The sequence below is a fragment of the Pezoporus flaviventris genome, unplaced genomic scaffold (assembly GCF_033815535.1).
Source record: "Pezoporus flaviventris isolate CSIRO_AGI_PZ_B2104156 unplaced genomic scaffold, CSIRO_AGI_Pfla_v1 ptg000013l, whole genome shotgun sequence".
NCBI lineage: Eukaryota > Metazoa > Chordata > Aves > Psittaciformes > Psittacidae > Pezoporus > Pezoporus flaviventris.
The window spans coordinates 23,827,960-23,848,018 of NW_026892561.1; the positions used below are offsets into that span (position 1 = coordinate 23,827,960).

The following is a 20,059-nucleotide window of genomic DNA, read 5'->3' on the forward strand; positions in this document are numbered from 1 at the left end:
TGCCCCTGGGGCAAAGGGGGAGCAGCTCCACAGATGCTCTTTCAGCTGCCTGGGCAGGGAGTGACTCTGGATTCAGGGAGATGCTCCCACCTGTTACACTCCAGGGAGCCTGGAGGGTCTGGGTTGGGTAATATCGGGGTGCCAGGCTGGGGGGGCCCATTCTGACATCTCACTCCTGCTTTGCCCCAGGGGGACCCTACGGCCAGTGTCACCACAGCCCTGCCAGCAGCACGGCTGAGCCCTGACACCGTGTCCCTCTGCACACTGCCTGGCTCACTGTGTCACTGGGGCTGGTGCTGCCGAGGGACCCCCACAGTGCCACCACAGCGGCCCAGGTGAGTGCAGCGGGCACAAACTGACCTTGCACAGGGCAGGGTGGCAGCATCTCCACCATGGCAGTGTCCTTCGGGGACAGTTGTGCCAAGGCTCAAGTGACTCCAAGCCTGCTGCCCTCTCCCCCTCCCTGCATTGCCTGTGGGCATGGAGCTGACTGTGGGCAGTGTGCTGTGTGTGCCGGGGGGGTGTTGCTTTGCCTGCTTCTCCCCCAAAACACCGTGCTGTGTTTCTGTCGTGGTTGGAGGGGCTGCGGGCTGGGGTGGGCATCAGCTACCGGGTCAGTGATTCCTGCCTGCAGTGAGGAGATGGGAGGTGCAAGACTGGCTCAGCCCGCCCTGGCTCGACCTGCAGAGGAGATTTAGCAGAGGAAAGAGGCTTATGGAGGGGATTGGAATTGCACTGGGCTCTGTTGGGGTGGGAGGGCTCCCCACCCAGCTGCGTCTCTCCTCCCCAGGCAGCCACTGCTGCAGGCAGGGGCTCAAGAGTGGGGGATGCACTGTGCCGGTGATTAGGATCAGGCTATGGGGCCGAACTCTGGGATTCCAGAGATGGCAGCGAGGGGGAACCGGGCACCCCGGCCTCCACGGCCACCGCCACCACAGGGGTCACCAGCCCTCCGTGCCGGCCCCCCAGGAACTCCTGCTTGCCAGAGCCAGCCGAGCAAGCAGCATCGGGTACCAGCACCGAGGGAGCCAAAGCACCCACCGGTACGGGGTCCCACAGGGGGGACGTGGGGTGGGGACAGACCCTGGGGAGCTGAGCGGCAGCAGCACCCTGGGGCGGGCAGGATGTGCCCGGCAGCCCTGGTTTCGGTGGGAGCAGGGTGCATTTGTACGCGTGGGTATGTGCGTGCCCGCACGCCTGCGCCAGGCCGCCGGCCGGGGAGTGTGTCACCACAATTTGGGGCCGCCCCCGGGGCCCCGCCAGGGCTAAGCCAGCCCCGGGTGCCGCCGTAGCCGCCTTGCTGCCGCCACAGCCGGTGAGATCACTTCCAGGTGACAGAGCTGCCAGGAAGGTGACAGAGCTGCCAGGAAGGTGGCAGGCTGCGGTGGCAGCAAGCGGGGTGATGTGCCGGAGGTGAGTGGGGGAGGCCTGTCTGCCTCTGGGAGCTTGCATGGGGACCCGCTGCTTTCCAGGGTCCCCTGTGAGGGGTGGTGGGTGCAGAGATGCTGCGGCCGCAGTACCCAGGGTTGCAGGAAGGGATGTGGGGCCAAACGTGGTGTTCCAGAGTGCTGGGGAGGTCCAGTGTCAGCAAGGGGAGGGACCTCCTGGGGTCAGTGCCTTGTGGGGCAGGAACAGCACACCCCATTTGGAAGTTGTCCTTGTGTTGGGGCCCCTCCGGGGTGGGAATTGCAGGCAGGTGGGTCAGGGGTGGCATGGCGTGATGCCATCCATCCTCCTACAGGGGATCTCTCATTTGGGTTTCAGCTGAGCCTGGGCAAGCCCAGAGGACCCAAGGCATGGAGGGGTGAACCACATGCGCTGTGGAGGCTGTGAGGACGGGGGTTGTCCCCCTGTGGCTTGGTGCCCCGCAGCATTGCTGTGGCTGGACAGGCTGGTGAGGGTTTGGGGGCAGCTGGGGCCGGAGGGAAGGTGTCACGGCACGCGCGTCAGTCACAGCTGTGGCGTGCCAGCCCAGTGACGCCGGCGGCCGTGCACGGGGGTGGCTCGCTGCTCCCACGCCGCGGGCCCGGCCCGCCTCGGCTGCACAGCTGAGCTCACCTCCCTGGTATGGCGGGGCAGGAGGAGCCGCCACGGGGCGGCCCCCGCCCGGGGCAGGTGCCCCCCGGCACTGGGGGGGTTTCCCCTGGGGAGGGCAGGATGGATGCGTGCTCCCACTCCTCTGGCAACACCGGGGTCTTGGGGGATGTGGGGGGTCGCGGGGTGGGCATCGTGCCCCAGTGGCGCTGACATAAGGAGCAGATTTGTCCCTAGGTCTGTGCCATGCCCCAGAGGACAGGTGGGTCCTGGGGGACTGGGTAGGGGCTGCAGGGGCCTCCCTCTGCTTCAGCTCTGGCCCAAGGGGCCTCAGAGAGTGGCTGTGGCCAGGCAGTGTCGGGCTGCGAGCCGGCCTCAGTGTGCAGGTTGGGGGTACCCCATCCCGGGGGGGTGGCCACCCATTGCCACCTGCCCCTGCTGGGGGCTGTGCCTGGTGCAGCGCCTGGCAACGGGTCTGGGAGACCCCCAGCGCCCTGCGATGGGGTGGGGAGAGAGGACTGATCCTGGGAGCCATCCTCCCCGCATGCCCCCCGGAGCCCATCCCCGCAGCGCCCGCGGGGCCTGGCTGCTCTCCTGGCACTGCCGTGCTTGCGCCAGTGCTGCCGGTCGCTGTGGAGCAGCCATCTTCCCAGCACATCCCATCCCCCTCTGCCGGCGCAGGGAAGTGGGAGGGATGCCGGGGATGCTGCCAGCCCCAGAGCCCCCCCAGCCCCTCTGCAGGTTCCCAGCGGGGTGCCTTCTCACCCACCCAGCTTGCCGCGGATCCCCGGCTGCTGAACGATGCTCCCCGCTCAACCTCATCCTCCTCCCCCCGCCTGCCTGCACCGCATCCCCGCTGGCGTGCTGCACCCTGTCCGGGTGGGGGGAGAAGGTGGCTGCGAGCGCGGCACTGGGGCTGGCATCGATGCCACCACCTTTCCCCTCGGATGCTGGAGTGGGGACAGCAGGCGGGCAGTGAGGCTGCCGAGACGGGAGGAAGATCGCGTTGCCAAGCTGGGATCGGGGTGAGGACGGGAGCTTGATGGGCTGTCCCCGCTTCTCTTTTCCCCCATCTCTGCATCCCTCCATCCACCCCCCCCCCCTTCCCCTCCATCACCGTCGCGGTCACCTTCACCCTCTCGCTGTTTTCCGGAACTGCAGCAACTTTCTGCCATGTGATCCCGAGCCCGGCTCCAGCCCTCGCCACCCCCAGCCAGGCGCGGGTGTCTCCGCAGAGCCCCCCGCTCGCCGCCGCGCCGCAACTGCCGCAGCCGCCCCAGCCATGGGCGAGAGATGCGACTACCAGCGCCTGAGCAGCGCCGAGGAGGAGGAGGAGATGCTCGGCTCCCTGCCCCACAGCCTCTCGGACAGCACTGGGCAGCAGGCCCTGCGGCCAGGCAGCAGGCGCCCCGCACGGTCCTCGCGGCAGGACATCGCCCCGGGCATGCCGTGCCGGCGGGTCAGTGTGGGGGGAGCGGCGGGGGGCACCCGGGCAGGCTGGGTGTCCCCCGTGAGGGCAGGGTCCTGCTGTGGGGCAGCTGGCATGAGGCACGGGGGTTCCCTGCATGGCATCTCCCCTCTCCGGGAGTCGGGGTACCCCGCAGCATCTGGGGTGGTGTGGGCATGGCATCCCCCTTCCTGGCTGTGCTCCCATCCTGACACACGGGAGCAGGGCTGCCTGCTGCTTCTTGCTGGGGAAACTGAGGCATGGGGGATTGATGGCGCAGTAGGAGGAAATAAGGGGGCACAGTGCCCATCACAGGTTGCCATCCTCATGGAGGGGGCTGTCGGGCTGTGTGTATGGGGGGGGGGGCAGTTAGGGAGCACACGTAGGTGAAGCTGCCTTGGGGTGTAGGGCAGGTGTTGGGGTGTCATGGTGGGTAGGAGTATTTCGGGGTGCTTTGGCCACCCATGTGCTGCTCAGCGTGATGCCGGGCAAGCGCAGAGGTAAGGAGCTTGCCACACAGGGGGCAGGCACCCATGGGTGCGCAAGGGTGCAGGCGGTTCCAGGTGTGCGTCAGGCAGAGGCGGGTGTGCTGCCGCCGGCTGTGAGGCGCCGGGGTGTTGGCGCACGTGCGGCCGGGCAGGGCCATGGCTGGGGGGTGTGCGGGGGTGACGCGCTTAGGGGGGCGGCTGCGGTTGTGCAGGTGCTGGGGGTCGTGCCTGTGTGGTCCCGGGGTGTGCGTGACGGTCATCACCACCCATCCATGTGCCTGGGTGCATGCAGGGTGCACCCTGGGGGCTGCAGAGGTGGGTGTGCACAACACGGTGAGTGTGCAGGGCATGGAGGGCCAGGTAGCACCTCTGCTGGGGGGCTTTGCCGCCTGCCGGGTCATGGGAGTGAGAAGGGCATCTATGAACCCCCCTAGGACAGGGGTTTGCTGGCTGGACTCTACTTGCCTGTCTCAGCATTAAGGCTGTGGCATCAGCCTCTGTGCCCATGAGTCTGTGGTGGATGGGGAAACTGAGGCACGGAGCCTCCCCAGCACAGTGGGCAAGGCTGGGTGTCCCTCCTCCCCCCACTCCCTTCTGGAGACCAGTACTCCCCCAGTGTGCGCTCTGAAATGGGCAGCCTCACCTGAGGTTTGGGGGTGCAGGAGGCAAGCACACTGGCCCCAGGGAGTGCCAGTCTCAGTGGGTGCCGATCCCAGTGGGTGCCATCCCCGGCTGGTGGAGGTGATGCCCCATTCAGAGCAGGGAACCCCTCGCATCACGGTGTCCCCAGAGCCAGGGAGGGGGCAGCTGGCGCATGGCAGAGAGGTTGGTGCCGAGTGCACCGTGCCCGGGTGTCCCTGGTCAATGGGTTTCTTGTGTAGGGTGCCTGTGCCAGCTGGGATCCCGGCGGCCGTGGAAGCCGCAGCGGAGGCTCCTCTGCACCTGGGGATGCGCTTAACCCTCTCCCAGCTGCTCCCCCCGTCGCAACCATGGCCACAGTGGCGGGGGGGCAGACAGGCGGGGGCTGCTGCAAGAGGTTGCTGTGGGTCTGTCCTCTCTCACGCCGTGGCTGCGGATGCGGCCAGATGTTCTCCCCGGGGAGCCCGCGCCGGACATCAGTGCTGGTGTCGGGTGCCAGCTCTGCCAGGGAAGGGGAGTGAGCCCCAGGGTGCTGGCGGCACCCCACAGCAGAGCCCGCGGGGACTAGCAGCTGAGCAGCGGGTGCGTTTGCCGAGCCAGAAGCTCCCCCCCGCAGTGCCCATCGCCCTGGCATCCTGCCTGTGGCCTCGGCTGGGGAGCGGAGAGCCGGATGTCTCCTCTCCCTCCCTCCTTCCCTGCTTCCTGAGGGGGGAAACTGAGGCCTGGGAGAGTTTCCCAAAGCCGGGACGGGTTTCCATGGAAATGGGAGTGGGGGTCCAGGCTCCCAGCTGCCGGAGCGGGTGCCCGCTGCTGAACAAGGGAGAAAGCGGGACATTGATGGGAGCCCGGCCCCCTGGGCGCGCGTCCCAGCCCCGGCTGAAAATAACCCCTCCCCGGAGCGCTCCTTGGGCAGCCGGCCGGGACCGAGCCCCGCGGCCGGACAGGGGTCCTCAGAAGCGGCTTCAGCCAGGGGGTGACTCCAGTCCTGTCTGCCGCCACCCTCCGCCCCGGCCCTGTTGCGTTGGGGAAGGGGAGGGCCGGCCAGGAGGATCGAGAGCCGGACGGAAGAAGGGGGAGAGCCACAGCCCGCGTCCGGCTGACGGACGCCCCGAGAACCCCTGCCTGCTCGAGGGGCATCTCTGCAGCCCGGATGGCAGGGCTGCGGGTGCCCCTGCTGCGCTGAGCGGGCTCTGCCGCGGGACGCCGGCGCCCGGGAAGGGACATCGGCGGTGCCAGGAGCCGGCGACGGGCAGCCAGGCAGGATGCGACGCTTCCAAGCTTTGCGCCGATCCTTCCCCTTCCTCACCCGCTTCCGCCTCTACCGAGTAAGTGCCGACCCTCGCCCCGGCAGACCCTGTGCTGGCTGTCACTCAGCCCTGTCCATATCGCCTGTGGGCAGGGGACCAGCCGTCCCCGGCCACCCGCGGGCGCACACCAAAGGCCAGCGGCTGCTTTCGCGCCGTGTGCCCCCGTGTGCCCCCGTGCCCAGCTGCTTGCCGCACCCGCCGTATTTTTAGCCCAGTGCCGAGGGCTGTAATTGTGGTGACGCACCGAGGGAGTCGAGCGCAGGGGATGAAGACAGCGGGGACCCGGGGGGAGAGGAGAGGATGGAGCGGGCTGTGCTGCTGTGGGACCGGGATGAGGGTCCCACTTCGCGCCCAGCTCACAGCAGCGAGGGGCAGAGACATGCCTCTTCCCAGAAAGGTGGCAATGAAAGAGGAGGAGGCAGGGATAGGGAGCGGAGGGGAACATGTTGTGGGAGATGTGGGGAACCGTGGGTGAGACCTGGCCTCATGCCCTGGCCTGGCTGTGGAGCTGACACCAGCAGCGCTGGGTTGCCTTCTGCCTCAGCCCAGGCGCCAGGACCACCTGAAGGCTGTGATGTCCCTGTGTGTCCTGTCCCTGTGGCTGCCAGGTGAGGTGCCACCACCCGTGGCAGAGAAGACCCGCTGTGGGTCTGTGCCACAGCCCAGCCGGGTGTGTGGGGATGGTAGGGGGCTGAGTGGCAGGGCCGATGTGGCTGTCCCCTCCCCAGTCAGCCCCTCCAGCTGGCCAAAGGGAGCCTGGCAGGCACGGGGTGGCCCTCAGCTGGGGGCCGCTGCCAGGCACACCCATCCAGGAGGCTCTGCTCTCTCCTGTGTCCCTGACACTGCTGCGTGGGGACAGTTTGTGCTGGAGTAGAAATGTGGGCTGGTGTTTCTGTGGGCACCATGGGGCAGTACGAACGTCCCATCCTGCTGATGGGGTGCCTTTCCCAGCTTCCCTGGAGAGCTGGGGGCAGGCTTAGGAGATGAGTCCTGCTAGCATCCCTCATGCCCTGCCCAGGCAGCACCCCAGCCTTGGCTCTCAGGCTCTCTGGATGATGTCCCCAGTGTGAGGAGGGGGCAGAGGGGAGTGGAACAGGGTTCTCCCCCTAACCTCACACGGTCGGTGTCCCTGCAGAGGCTGAGCTGTAGCATGCAGGCGGAGGAGGGCACGGACTGGCTGCTGGAGCTGCTCACTGAGCTGCAGCTGCAGCAGTACTTCCTGCGCATCCGGGATGAGCTCAACGTCACCCGCCTCTCCCACTTCGAGTACGTCAAAAATGAGGATCTGGAGAAGATTGGCATGGGGCGCCCTGGTGCGTACACCCCCCCCCCCCCCCAAAACCTCCCCCCATATCTCTGGCTGGCTGCACAGCATCTTCTGGGGATCCCAGAGGAGCATGCAGTCTATGGGGCTGGAGGGACCCCCACCCCATGCTGGGTTGGTGACAGCCACTGTGTCGTGCAGGCCAGCGGCGGCTGTGGGAGGCAGTGAAGCGGCGGAAAGCCATGTGCAAGCGGAAATCCTGGATGAGCAAGGTAGGGATGGGAGAGGGCAGGTGTGGCAGGGAAACAGGCATGCAGGAGGAGCTGGACTTCTCCACATGTTCTTCCACAGTGCCTGGCTCTTCCCCACGTCACCAGTGCCTGGCAGGGAGGCTGGCAGGGAAGGGGGCAGAAACCCCTGTGAGGCATGTGCTGCCTGCAGTGTGCTGCCTGCAGTGTGCTCCCTGCAGTGTGCTGCCTGCAGTGTGCTCCCTGCAGTGTGCTGCCTGCAGTGTGCTCCCGTCCTGTGCAGGCTCCTGGGTTACTTCCTGGTGATGGATGTCCCTGCCGCCCCAGTACTTGGGAAGTTCATTCCTCTTGCATTATTTGCCTCTTTGCCAGGAAACTAATTTGCAGCTAATGAGCCACAGAACCTCTGCATCTCACCCCAGGCAGCTCTTATGGGCGCCAATGCCCACTGGAGCCCTGCTCACCAGGCTGGGGCTGCACCAGGGCAGGGGACCCCACGATGCTCATGTATGCCCCCAATGCCATCTTGCCCAAGGCTGGTGATGCTGCCACCCTGGCACTTTGCACCCCCAAAAGAGCAGGATAATTGCCAGCTGGGCTCTGGGTTGTGGCCTCTTCCCTGTGTGACTCATCTGGGATGGGATGGAGACAGGATGGGCTTTTAATAGAAGGCTGCTCAGCCTCACACTGGGCACAGAAATGCCACCTCCCACCCCAGCCACATGCTGGGCCCAACCCCTGTGCACCCCACGCAGGTCCTCACTTCTGAGGATGGGATGGACCCCATCCCATGGAGCACATCACTGGTCCTGGCACATCATCAGTCCCAGCTGGGGGAGGTGGAGGGAGAGCCTGTCCATGTTCCCTCTGGGCTGGCGGTGGCAGCAGTGCCTGTTGCAAGGCCTCCGTTGCTGGAGGGATGTGTCACCACACTCTGCCCAAGCTGGAGGTTTCTCTTGGCCTTATGCCCAGGCACATTGTGTAGTCACAGCCTGGCCAAGGAATGCCCAGGGCCCTCCAACGGCCAGCCTGGTTTGCCGAGGCTGCTGGAGTGCTGCTGCTGGGCTGCTGCGAGAGTGGGAAAGCTGAGGCTGTTCAGCCTGGAGAAAAGGCTGCGTGGAGACCTCATAGCAGTCTTCCAGTGTCTGAAGGAGTTCTGCAAGGATACCAGAGAGTGACTCTTCCTCAGGGACTGTAGTGGCAGGACAAGGGGCAAGGGGTTTAAACATAAACAGGGAAATTTCAGGTTAGACTTAAGAAGCTCTTTATTGTGAGGTTGGTGAGGCACTGGAACAGGTTGTCCAAAGAAGGCCAGGTTGGACAGACTCTTGGCTTAGTGTGTGGTGACCCTGCCCATGGCAGGGGGGGTGGAACTAAATGATCTTAAGGTCTTTTCCAGCTCAAACCATTCTATGATTCTACAAATCCACATGAATCGCAGCTCAGCTAGAAGAACAGAGCCTGCTGCTGCAGCCAGCCTGCCCTGGGTAATCATGAGTTAGGGGTCATCATTAGGTTACAGAGTGTACAGGCCAGGCCAGGTGTCATCCTGGCACTCACAAACACAATGGCTTGGGGCATCTCCGCACCTGCATCTTGCCTACCTCCATGTCCTGCAGGTGTTCAGCGGGAAGCGCCCTGAGTCAGAGCTGCCGCCCCAGCCCCAGAGCACTTTCCGCAAACCCCCCACACCACCGCCCCCTGAAGCCGGGGGCCATCACTCCCTTACCTGCCTCGTACGGGAGCGGGACCTCTCCATCTTTGAGAAGTTGGGCGACGGCTCCTTTGGCGTTGTACGTCGTGGCGAGTGGTGCACGCCTGCCGGCAAGACGGTGAGGGGCTGTTCATGGTGGGGTGAGCCGGGCAGCAGCACCACCTGGGGGGGAAGATGCTTTGGGGCTCATCCCTGCTTTGGCCATAGCTGGATGTGGCAGTGAAGTGTCTCAAGACGGATGTGCTGAGCCAGCCGGAGGCACTGGATGACTTCATCCGGGAGGTGAATGCCATGCACTCTCTGGACCACAGGAACCTTATCCGTCTCTATGGCGTGGTGCTCTCCCACCCCATGAAGATGGTGAGTGTGGGAGGATGGGGCTGACCCATTGGTGCCCTGTGAGAGTTCTGTGTGGTGGGGTGAGCAAAGCTAGGCTGGATCCATATCCCAGTGCTCCATGGGCATCTCCAGTGGGGCACAAGGCTGGAAACCAGCCCAGCAAGGGTGCCTCTGGCCTGACCAACCTGCTTTTCCTACCCCATGGCCCAGGTGACAGAGCTGGCCCCACTGGGCTCCCTCCTGGACCGCCTGCGGAAGAATCAGGGTCATTTCCTCATCTCCACCCTCTGCCAGTATGCCATCCAGGTGGCCAAGGGCATGGCCTACCTGGAGTCCAAGCGTTTCATCCACCGTGACCTGGCTGCCCGCAACATCCTGCTGGCCTCCAATGAGCTGGTCAAGATCGGGGACTTTGGGCTGATGCGGGCCCTGCCCAAAAATGATGACCACTACGTGATGCAGGAGCATCGCAAGGTCCCCTTCGCCTGGTGAGCCCTGGGGAGGAGGGACCTGGGGATACAGCACCCATTGCCTTCTGATGCTCACATCCTTCCCCACGCAGGTGTGCTCCTGAGAGCCTGAAGACACGCACCTTCTCCCATGCCAGTGACACCTGGATGTTTGGGGTGACTCTCTGGGAAATGTTCACCTATGGGCAGGAGCCTTGGATTGGCCTCAATGGCAGCCAGGTGAGCGCACGGCAGGGACCTGACCCCCTGACTCACCGTGGCAGTGGTTCGGGGAGACCTGGGAACCCCTGACAGTACTCTCTGCTCTGCAGATCCTGCACAAGATAGACAAAGAGGGTGAGCGGCTGCCACGGCCTGAGGACTGTCCGCAGGACATCTACAATGTCATGCTGCAGTGCTGGGCACACAAGCCTGAGGATCGACCCACCTTTGTAGCCCTGCGGGACTTCTTGGTGGAGGTGGGTGTGCAGGCAGGCGGACAGGGGCTCCAGCACTCCCTTCCCCTCGGCTCTGCTTAAGTGTAGGCAGAGTTCAGGGTACCACTCAGGCAGGAGGTGACATTGGGGGATTCAGCCCAGGCAGCCCTGCAGGCTGGGAGGTGAGGGGCAGTGATTTGGTCACAGCAGGTCCCTGGGTACTACCTGGCCCTTGTCCAGCCCAGGGGTGTTACAGCTGAGTAGGGGCTGGGAGTGGTGATGCTGTCTCTTGCCCCACTTTTGAGGCTCCCCTGCCTTCCTCTACGTGGGGCTGCAGCTAGTCTCAAAACAGGGCAAGGATGGATGGTGGGGGTCTGCATCACCTTGTTTTCACCCTCATTTCTCCCAGGCCCAGCCCACTGACATGAGAGCACTGCAGGACTTCGAGGAGCCGGACAAGCTGCACATCCAGATGAACGACATCATCACAGTCATCGAGGGCAGGTACTGCTCAGGGTGTGAGGGCACGTACTGCACGGGAGCAGTGCCAGGTATTGCACTAGAGGCGCATGGACCAGCGGCCAGCTTCAGGGCTGCCAGTTTGCATGGGCACAGGGGGAATCAGGAGACTGGGGGCACTGGCAGAGCTGTGGAGCAGGGATGGGGGAGAGTGGGCTCTGCCCCCTAGCACACCTGACTGTGTAGTCCACAGGTGAGCTGCCCCACTGCCCTGGGAGGTGTGCAGTGCCCCAGGCAGCACAGCAGTGTGGGGCCACTGCAATGTGTGGGGTGCAGCAATGCCTATGGGCAGCACAGCTCTACCTGCGCTGCCCAAAACATCCACCCGCTGACTCACCCACTCTGCCTCTGGGTTTGCCGTAGCCTTGTCCCTGGAAACCGGCTGCCCCAGAACAGCTCCCCACTGATAGCAGTGGGGACCTGCCACTGCTGTGGGGCCAGGAGAGATGCTGGGGAGCTCAGTACCACGGTGGCATGACCTGTCACCCCCTGCGCTGTCGGCTCTGCTCCTTGGTCGCTGCTAGCCACACCGGGGCACAGCCATCCCCTTCCACTACCCCGGTGACCTGTGGACTGGGGGGACTTTTGGTCCCTGCATTCCCATCCTAGTGTGTGGCTGTGCCACTCCAGCATGCGGACAGTGGAGACCCCTAGGAAGAGCTCTATGTCCCTTCGCTCCGCTGGCACATGGGAGGCTGCTCCCGCCTCCAGCCCCAGGGGGTGAGGAGAAAGGCTCTGTCCTTCCCCCCTTCCCGGGACCAGCTCCCCGCCGTTAGTCACAGCCCGGAGGTGAATCAGGCCGGATTTGTGTGTCTTCAGGGACCGGCTTTCTCTCCGGCGGCCGCCGCCAGGGATGACTCTTGCCCAGGGTCTGGCGGTTTAATTGCAGGGAGGGGAGGGGAAGGGAAGCGGCGTCGGCGGAGGGAGGGAAGAAGGGAGGTAGGGAAGGAGCGGCGGAGGGCGGCGCGGTCGCGCCAGTGCGCCTACATCGTCCCCGGCGCGCATCACGGGCTGGGGATCCAGCTCCCGCGCCCCCCGCCCCGCCGTCGGCCCCAGGTGAGCCGCGGGGGGGGCGGCGGGGAGCGAGAGGTTGGCAGGAGCGGGACGGACGGGGGTACGTGGTTGCGCTGCAATGAGTCGGGGAGGGCCGTGAGCGCGGTGGAACCGGGGCGCAGCCTCCCCTGCCTCAGTTTTCCTGGGGGACGCCGGTGCTCGGTGGCCCGCGGTGGGCACGTTTTGGGGGTGCTGGGTCCGAGCAGGCGGGGTGAGCTCTGCAGCCGGGGGCTGCTGGTGCTCCCGGACCGGAACCCCCATCCCCGTGCCTCGGTTTCCCCCCCCCCCGGGGTGCCTGCTCCCCACCGCGCTGCCGGCGCGGATGCCTGGGCTGGGAGGGGAGGGCTGGCGGAGGGGGTTGGGGGCTCCTCCCGGGGGCCGCGCATCCGGCCCCGCCGAGGCCGCCCGGGGCACCGTAAACACCCCCCCACCCCTTTACAAGCCCCTGCCTGTCGTTCGGCGGGCGCTGGCCGTGCGTACGTGTGTGTGGGCAGGGGCAGGGACCTACCTGAAAGCCCCCCGGGGACCCAGGCGGTCGCAGGAGAGGGCTCTCGGGGGGAAGCCAGGGAAGAGCCGCAGCGGGATCGTGCCGGGGTTCCGCGCCTGGATCCGGTGGGACGAGGCCGGCAGAGGAGGGGAGCGAAAGGGCCGGCCCAGCCGCAGCATCCCTCCGGTGGGATGGGGCGGTGTCGCGACGCGGGGAGGGCGAGTGGACGGGACCTCCCGGGGAGGGGGAGCCGGCTCCTGCTTGTCCCGGTGCGGGTGAGGGATGGTGCCCGGTACCGGCTGGGCTCTGCTGCGGCCACGCCGAGGGGTCCTGGCGGCTGGCTGGCGGCGAGCGGGGAAGGTAAACAGGAAAAGGGCTGAGCTGGTGGCCGGGGGTGACTCACAGGTGACTCCAGGAAACCGTGGGGCCGTGCCAGCCTCGCCAGGCTGGCACCGCCACCGCCCCCTCCCCGGAGCACGCCCTACCCACGGAGAACGGGAGACCCGCAGGCGGGGGGCGGGTAGGGTCGGAGTACCCCCACGTTCATCTGGTGCAGTGCCTGGGGTACCCTTTCCTGCCCCCTACCTGCCCCTCTCCTGTCCCAGTTCCCACCCGGGCTAGGTGACCCCCCCTTCTTCTCCTGGAGCAGGCAGCTCCTAGAGCACGCTGGGGACCAGCACCCCAAGGTGGCATTGTCTGCCTGCCCATCTTCCCTTGCCCTCACCAACCTGCATGAGGCTCACTGATAAGAGAGCGAGGAAGACCTCCCAATTAATAGTTGAATGTTCATCGTCAGACCCCAGCCGTGTTCCTTGTGCCATCCATGGCTGCATAGGGCACAGGAGGACCAGGGGTGAGCAGCTCCATGCAGGCAGCACCCCAAGGCTCCTGCATAATTTGGGGCAGCTGGGAGGAGGAAGGGGCACATCTTTGTGGGCACAAGCAGGCAGCTTTGTTCCCTACCCCCTGCATCCCCAGCACCACTGGGTGCAGGGGCCCACAGGGTGGGAGGCAGAGGGCACTGTCAGCTCGGGGTTGGGATCCTGGACACCTGGGCTCTCTTCCTGGCTGTGCCACTGCTTGCCTGCTTGGACTTGGACAAGTCACCTTGCCTCCTCCCCTGTCACCGGGGCAGGCATGTGTCCCCCTCTCATACCCTTGTTGGTAACGAGGTCCTTTTTATTCTTTAGGGCTGAGAATTACTGGTGGCGGGGTCAGAATAAGCGGACCCTAAAAGTGGGCCAGTTCCCCCGAAACACGGTGACCTCGGTGGCAGGGTTGTCGGCGCACGACATCAGCCAGCCGCTTAAAAACAGCTTCATCCACACGGGCCATGGAGACACCAACCCCCAGCATTGCTGGGGGTTTCCTGATAAAATTGATGAGTAAGAAAATCTTTTATCTTCTCTGCATCCCCTGCCTGCTCTCTGCTTTCCCTGCTGCCCGCTGGGCATGGAATGAGCCATGGTTTGGCCATCCTGTGTTCGCCTTGCTAGTGAAACATCTCTTCCGCCCCTCTGCTTTACTGAGGGTGGTGGCTCCGGGAAGGGTCCCTGTGGCTGGACTAACTCCCTCTCTTCTTCTTACTAATGGGGTCAAGGGCAGGGAGGGCTGCTGTGCTTTTGTGGGAGCTGCCTGGGGTGGGGGTGGGGGAGTATCTTCTAGCCCTGCAGCCCTTCATGCTGTCCCGGCCTGGAGGGACACCAGTAAGCACCACCCTGGATGTGGCCGTGTTAACCACAATGCTTTTGCGATGTCCCAGGGGTGCTAAACCTGCGCCTTTCTGTGCCTGCATGGAGGGAAGCTGTGATGGGGGTGTAGACTCACCCCCTGCTTTTAACAGCATGAGTTAAAACAGCACACCATGAAAGAAATCCACCAAAGTGCTTTTTCCACCCCCTGTTCCATCAGGACAGACCCAGGTTGTTCTGATGGAGGGGGTCGGGTGCCTGTACCTCCTTGCCATGTGGGACTGACGTGCTTAGTGTGTTGCTGGGGGATGGTGGGCAGGGGTGCTTGGCTCAGGGCAGAGGGCATGGGGATCTCTGCCAGCACTGGGCTGGGGGGACGTGGGAGGGCTGTGTGTGGGGGGCAGGATAGGATTTCAAAGCCTGGAAAGCTACAGCTGGGTAAAGCCAGCTCCTGTGCCTGGCTAAGCACATCCCCTGGGGTCGTGATCACCACTGCTGCTCAGCTTCCCGCCCCCAGGACATCTCTGCCGGTGCCCTCTGCCCCAGCCTGACTCCCCAAGGCCACCCGGTGGGCTGAACCTCGGGGGGCTGGACCGGGGCGCCGTGCACACAGCCCTGCTCGTGCCCCAGCAGGCTCCCGCTGCGTGGGCACGGCGCTGGGTACGTGCTGCCGGGCTGCCGAGAACGCACCGAGCTGGGCACACACCCAGGCCTTGGGGCTGCACCGGCTCCCACCGGCTCCTGCCTCGCCGCACCCAGCTTGCGACGGCTCGCCCGCGCCTCCCGGCACCCCACCAGCGTGCCGTGCTGTGCTGTACCGGGGTGCCCTGCCCTGCGTGCAGCGTCATGCCGGGGCACCCTGGTGCTGCGGTGTGTCCCGGCCACCACGCCCCGTACAAGTACACTGGGCACGGCACCCTGCTTGCAATCCCCTGGGTTACAGCGCATCATATGCGTGGTGCTGGGATGGCACCAGGCTCTGTGCTGCAGCACTGAAAGCCTCTAGGGTGTGGTGCCCCCGTGCTCACAGAGACGGTACTCACTGGGGCATGGGGCATGGTGGAGGTGGGGTGTACCAAGGGACAGGGCACAAGCTCAGGGTGCAAGGGGTCCTATGAGGCCCCTGCTGACCTCCAGGCACTCTCCTGTCTCCCCACAGGCTGTACCTGGGAAATCCCATGGACCCTCCTGACATTTTAGGTGTGGACCCGAGTGCTGCCAGACCCACCCAGCTTCCTGGCAGGGCTAAAAGTGAGTCGCTTTTCTCCTTCACCCTGCTTGTCAGCCGTGCAAAGTCCTTGTGCCCTGCTGCCAGGGTGATGGGCTGTGGACCCTCTCCTTTCTCTCTGCTGCCACTTGCTGTTCACAGAGCCAGGGGGAGCTGGGGTGACAGGGTGTGTTGTCACCTGGCCAAATGCCACCGCCAGCAGCGTGGGTGGCCTGTGGCTCTGCCCGGCTGGACTCTGCCCTGCTGCCCTTCGTCCAGGTCCCTCGTCCACTCCCAGCCTCCCGCGGCCAGGCTCCCCAGTACAGGGGATCTCGGTGGAGCTGCCACGTGGAGGGAGCTCAGACGCTGTGCGGGTGCCACAAATGCCCTAATCCTGCAGTTTTCCCTTGGTGGGGCTTCCCACCGGCATCCTCCCCGCACCCCAGCGGTGATGCGGGACATGATGAAGCATGCACCCCGCTAACAAGCACCCTGACTGCTGCTTGCTTCGTGCGCGCACCCCACGCCTCTCCTCTCGGGCTCTCTCTTCTCCTGCAGGGCAGCCACCTCCGCGCCCGCCTCAGCCTACCGTCCTGCTCACCAGTAAGTTGGGCTTTTACGGATGCTTCTCTCCCTCCTTTGTGCCCTTCTTTTTTCTCTTAGCTCCTTTTCCTGTCTCTGCATCCCGGGTACCACCATGAGCGTTGGCATCTGCAGGGGGGACGGAGATGAGGAGCTGGGTGTTGGGGTCTGCAGGGTGAGGAAGGGCAGGGTACCCCTCAGGCCTCCAGCACCCTTCTGCCTGCCCTGGTGCATCACTACACCCAAGTGGGAGAGGAAAGGTGGCTGAAGCTGTCAGGCAGTTTGGGGGTTAGGGACGCAAGTGCCCCTCCTGGCACCCCTGGGATGGGTGCCAGGAACCTCACCATCCCTCTCTGTCTACCTCCTAGAGCCCTGCTACGACCCAGTCAGTGAGGAGGAGGAGGGTCTGCCAGGTGGTCTCCGGAAGCTCTGCCTGAAGAAGCCAGGCCCAGGCAAGGGTTTGCGACCAGTCAAGCCGTCGGCACGGGTTCCAGGCACCAAGGTGGGCGAGCGGCAGCCCAGCCGCCAGCTGACCAGTGAGGGGCCGGCAGGCAGCGAGGTGACCCTCATCGATTTTGGAGAGGAGGTGCCCCAAGGTAGCCCCTCACCAGTGGGGGAGCTGACAGCCCCATCGTTGGCCAAGCTGGCCATGGAGGCCTTCTCCTTGCTGGACAAGACCCCACCACAGAGCCCCACGCGGGCTCTACCCCGGCCCCTCCACCCTACGCCAGTGGTGGACTGGGACGCCCGCCCCTTACCTCCACCACCTGCCTATGATGACGTGGCGCAGGATGAGGACGACTTCGAGGTCTGCTCCATCACCAGCCCTCCGAGCCGGCGGGGCAAGACCAACTATGGCTTTGTGGACGAGGGCGAGCGGGGACCAACGCTGGAGGACAACCTCTTCCTGCCCCCCAAGGAGATGAAGCAGCCCAGCATGACGCAGACCACAGAGCTCTTTGAGGAGCTGCAGCAGGAGTGCATGAAGAGGCTTAATGTCCCCCTGGGACCAGCTGCCCCCACAGACGACAAGCCCCAAATCCCACCCCGTATCCCTATCCCGCCCCGGCCCGTACGCCGTAACGAGCCCGGGCGCTGGTCGGGGGAGCTCTCCCCAGCATCAGGGGGTGAGGAGGACCGTCCGCCCCAGATCCCACCCCGGGACCCCCTGTCGCAGCCCACCTCCCGGACACCCAGCCCCATGGCCCTGCAGGTGGGGTCCCCCCCGCAGCGTGCCGCCCTCTGCTCTTGCCTCTCCACGTCGCCAGGGAAGCCCATGCCCACCACGCAGAGCTTTGCCCTGGACCCCAAGTACGCCACCCCCAAGGTCATCCAGGCACAGGGCAAGGACTGTTCCAAGGGACCCTGCATCCTGCCCATCGTGAAGGATGGGCAGAAGGTCAGCAGCACCCACTACTACCTGTTGCCCGAGCGCCCTGCCTACCTGGACAAGTATGAGAAGTTCTTCAAGGAGGCCAAAAGCCCCGAGGAGGTGCAGGCATCCCGCCTGGTCACCACAGCTACCGTTCGTCCCATGGTGCAGCAGCTGCCAACAGACTGCAAAGCCAACTTCTCCTCCAACAACAGCAATCCTGGGCCCAAGTGCCTGGTGAAAGCCTCCTGCAGTCTCCAGAAGATCATCTACGATGGGCCGGATGGCTGCCGCCCTGCTGACAAGATCCGGCTGGTAAGTGGCATCCATGAGCAATAGGGGACACAGGGGCCATGGACTCACTGGAGCAAAAGGCATCCCCACCCTGGTTTCCCCAAGTTCAACCCCCGGGGGTTGGCTGCATGTGGTCCCCAGATGTGCTGTGGGACATAAGTGTCACTGCAACTCCAAAATGGGGATCACAGACCCTTTTACTCCAAATTAGCTCCATCCATGGCCGCAGGGAGCGGGGAGGAAGGTGGCTGACACTATGGTCCCTTTGGGTTCTCCTGGCTGGTCCGTGGTGGCCAGGAGTCTGCACCCAAGCCCAGGAGAGGCTGAAGATCCCAGGGATGAGAATGGCCCCAGCTCCAAGCTGACGGCGCTCTGCAGATACAGAGCCAGGGTGGAGGGCAGCCCTGGTGTTCTGCTCCAGCCACTGCCTCCTCACTGCTCAGGTCAGGTAGCAGACACTGACCTCAACCTCTCCTCAGGTGCAGGACACAGTGCACGGTGTGACCACCGAGGAGTGCCAGGCGGCCCTGCAGAACCATGGCTGGAGCGTCCAACGGGCCATCCAGTACCTGAAGGTACCATACACCCCTGTCCACCTGCCCCAGCTCCTGTGGGAGTGCTGGCACCCCTGTCACCTCCCTTGCCATGCCCTGTCCCCTTGCAGGTGGAGCAGCTTTTTTGCCTGGGGCTGAAGTCCCGTGTTGAGTGCCACCGGGTGCTGGAGATGTTCGACTGGAACCTGGCCCAGGCCAGCTCCCACCTCCTTGATCCCTACAGCACCACCCGCCAGAAGTAGGGGCACGGATGGTTTTTCGGGGTGGGGGGTGTCCATGCCATGCTGCTCTTGGCCAGGTGGCATCATCACCCTTCCTGAGCCTATGTCCTCTTCTCTCCTTACAGGCGGTGACAGTGGGGATGGGGCGAGCTGTGTCAGATCCGGAGCAGGCATCTCACTGTGGGGCCACCCCGTGGTGCCCACCCTCACCTACACAACCTGCTGCTGGACTCCGGACTGAGCTGCCACTTGGGGGATGGGGACACCCCGAAAGGGTGCCTGCTCAGCACCCGTGACTTGTCAGGGTGCCTGCACCTTGGCTTCAGTGATGGGCTCCATCCCCATGCCCCTTGTTGAATTGTTTTTGTAAAGAGAAATGTAATTTTAATATATATATTATGTATATATAAAAAACTATTCTATGGAGAGGAGGAGGGTGCCTGTAGTTGTCTCCCAGGTTCATCCCTGCCAATGCACAGGGACAGACCATGTCTCCATGGGTGCCGGTTCCTCCCTGTGCAGGCAGCTGTGGCTGTGACCCATGGGACCTGCCACAGGGATGGAACTCAGGCGCAGAGTGTCAGGGAGGGGATGCACATGTGCTGTGATGCCCAGCAGGCGCTGGGGATCTCTAAGGAACTGTGACGTGTAAAACACACTGGTGATGGCTCCCAGGCTGTTTTGGGTTGCACAGGTCTCTCCATCTGGGGTGCTGAAGTTGGTCACATGTTGTCCCAGGTGCAAAGCTGGAAGGCTGGGCAGGTTTCTCCTGCTGTGAGGAGGCAGTATTGCCCCCAGCAATGTCCTGCAGCAGGGCCCCCCTTTCCCAGTGCCCCAAGGTTTGGATCCTGGTGACGCCTGACTCATGCCCAGGCAGGGAGTGCCGGGACCTGCCTTGCTCCCCGGCCCACGCGAGGGGCGTTGTGCAACCAGATGCCACCGCGCAGCCAGAGCCAGGTGTTGGAGGAGGGGGGGATGGCTCCTGTGGGGTCCCAGGCCCCCCCAGTCGCTGTCAGAGCCCCTCAGCTGGCTTTCCTGAGGTGGCAGCAGCAGGAAGGGGTCTCTGAGTGTGTAGGAGAAACCAATGTGGAGCATGGTGGACCTCAGTTCCCAAAAATCAGTCCCTGGGCTTTGGTCGTGCCTGGTCCACAGGATGCCTTCTGCTCCAGAGCTGGTGGCTTCAGAGGAGTGACTCCACCATGTGTGGTGAATCGCCTGGCAGGAAGGGCTGCCTCAGCATGTTCATGTGTCCTTCCCTGTGGCAGTGGTGTCTGGCTACATCAGCTATGTGCTATGTGCACCCTGGCCTTCCCTAAGCATGGGAACGGAGAGGTTTGCTGATGCTGCCATGGGAGCAGTCATGCACAGGTGCTTTGGACCCTCTGGGCCTCAGTTTCCCCATTTAAAGTGCAGCTACCATAGCATGGCAGCTGGGGGAAGATGGCTGTCAATGAAGCGAGGAAGGCGCAACAGCTTCACCAACTTACTTCTCATCTTTAAATGGTGCCCAAGCTGGTCTAGGCTAGGCTCTGTGAAGAAGCAAACCTGTGTTTGCTGAAGTGGCCCCACTGGTTCCCTTTGCACGGTGAGGTTGCCTCTGTCCCCAGTGGAAGGTGACCTGCAACCCAGGACAAGGCCCAGCCCTCCTGCCCATGTGGGAAGAGGCCCTCCCTGCCAGGCTTACGTGGCTGTTTGCCGCGATGGCACTGATAA

The 20,059-nt window shown here is 64.3% G+C and overlaps 1 protein-coding gene across 8 annotated transcripts; it reads left to right on the forward strand.

Annotated features, from left to right (window-relative positions):
- The first annotated feature begins 191 nt into the window (after nt 1-191).
- TNK2 (tyrosine kinase non receptor 2) lies at nt 192-18,772 on the forward strand. Of its 8 annotated transcripts, none has more exons than XM_061452208.1 (17): nt 192-335; nt 3,196-3,493; nt 7,051-7,228; nt 7,381-7,451; nt 9,047-9,259; nt 9,349-9,501; nt 9,691-9,968; nt 10,043-10,169; nt 10,262-10,408; nt 10,776-10,870; nt 13,616-13,810; nt 15,276-15,367; nt 15,882-15,926; nt 16,274-17,592; nt 18,051-18,146; nt 18,236-18,363; nt 18,472-18,772. In XM_061452208.1, exons 2-17 carry the CDS (start codon nt 3,317-3,319, stop codon nt 18,476-18,478), a joined length of 3,321 nt encoding a protein of 1,106 aa, XP_061308192.1. In that variant the 5' UTR covers nt 192-335; nt 3,196-3,316; the 3' UTR covers nt 18,479-18,772. The 8 variants fall into 8 exon arrangements, with proteins under 8 accessions (XP_061308192.1, XP_061308194.1, XP_061308191.1 ...); XM_061452207.1 differs by lacking the exon at nt 192-335 and adding an exon at nt 2,231-3,059; XM_061452203.1 differs by lacking the exons at nt 192-335; nt 3,196-3,493 and adding exons at nt 3,873-5,933; nt 6,126-6,312.
- Nucleotides 18,773-20,059: the final 1,287 nt, after the last annotated feature.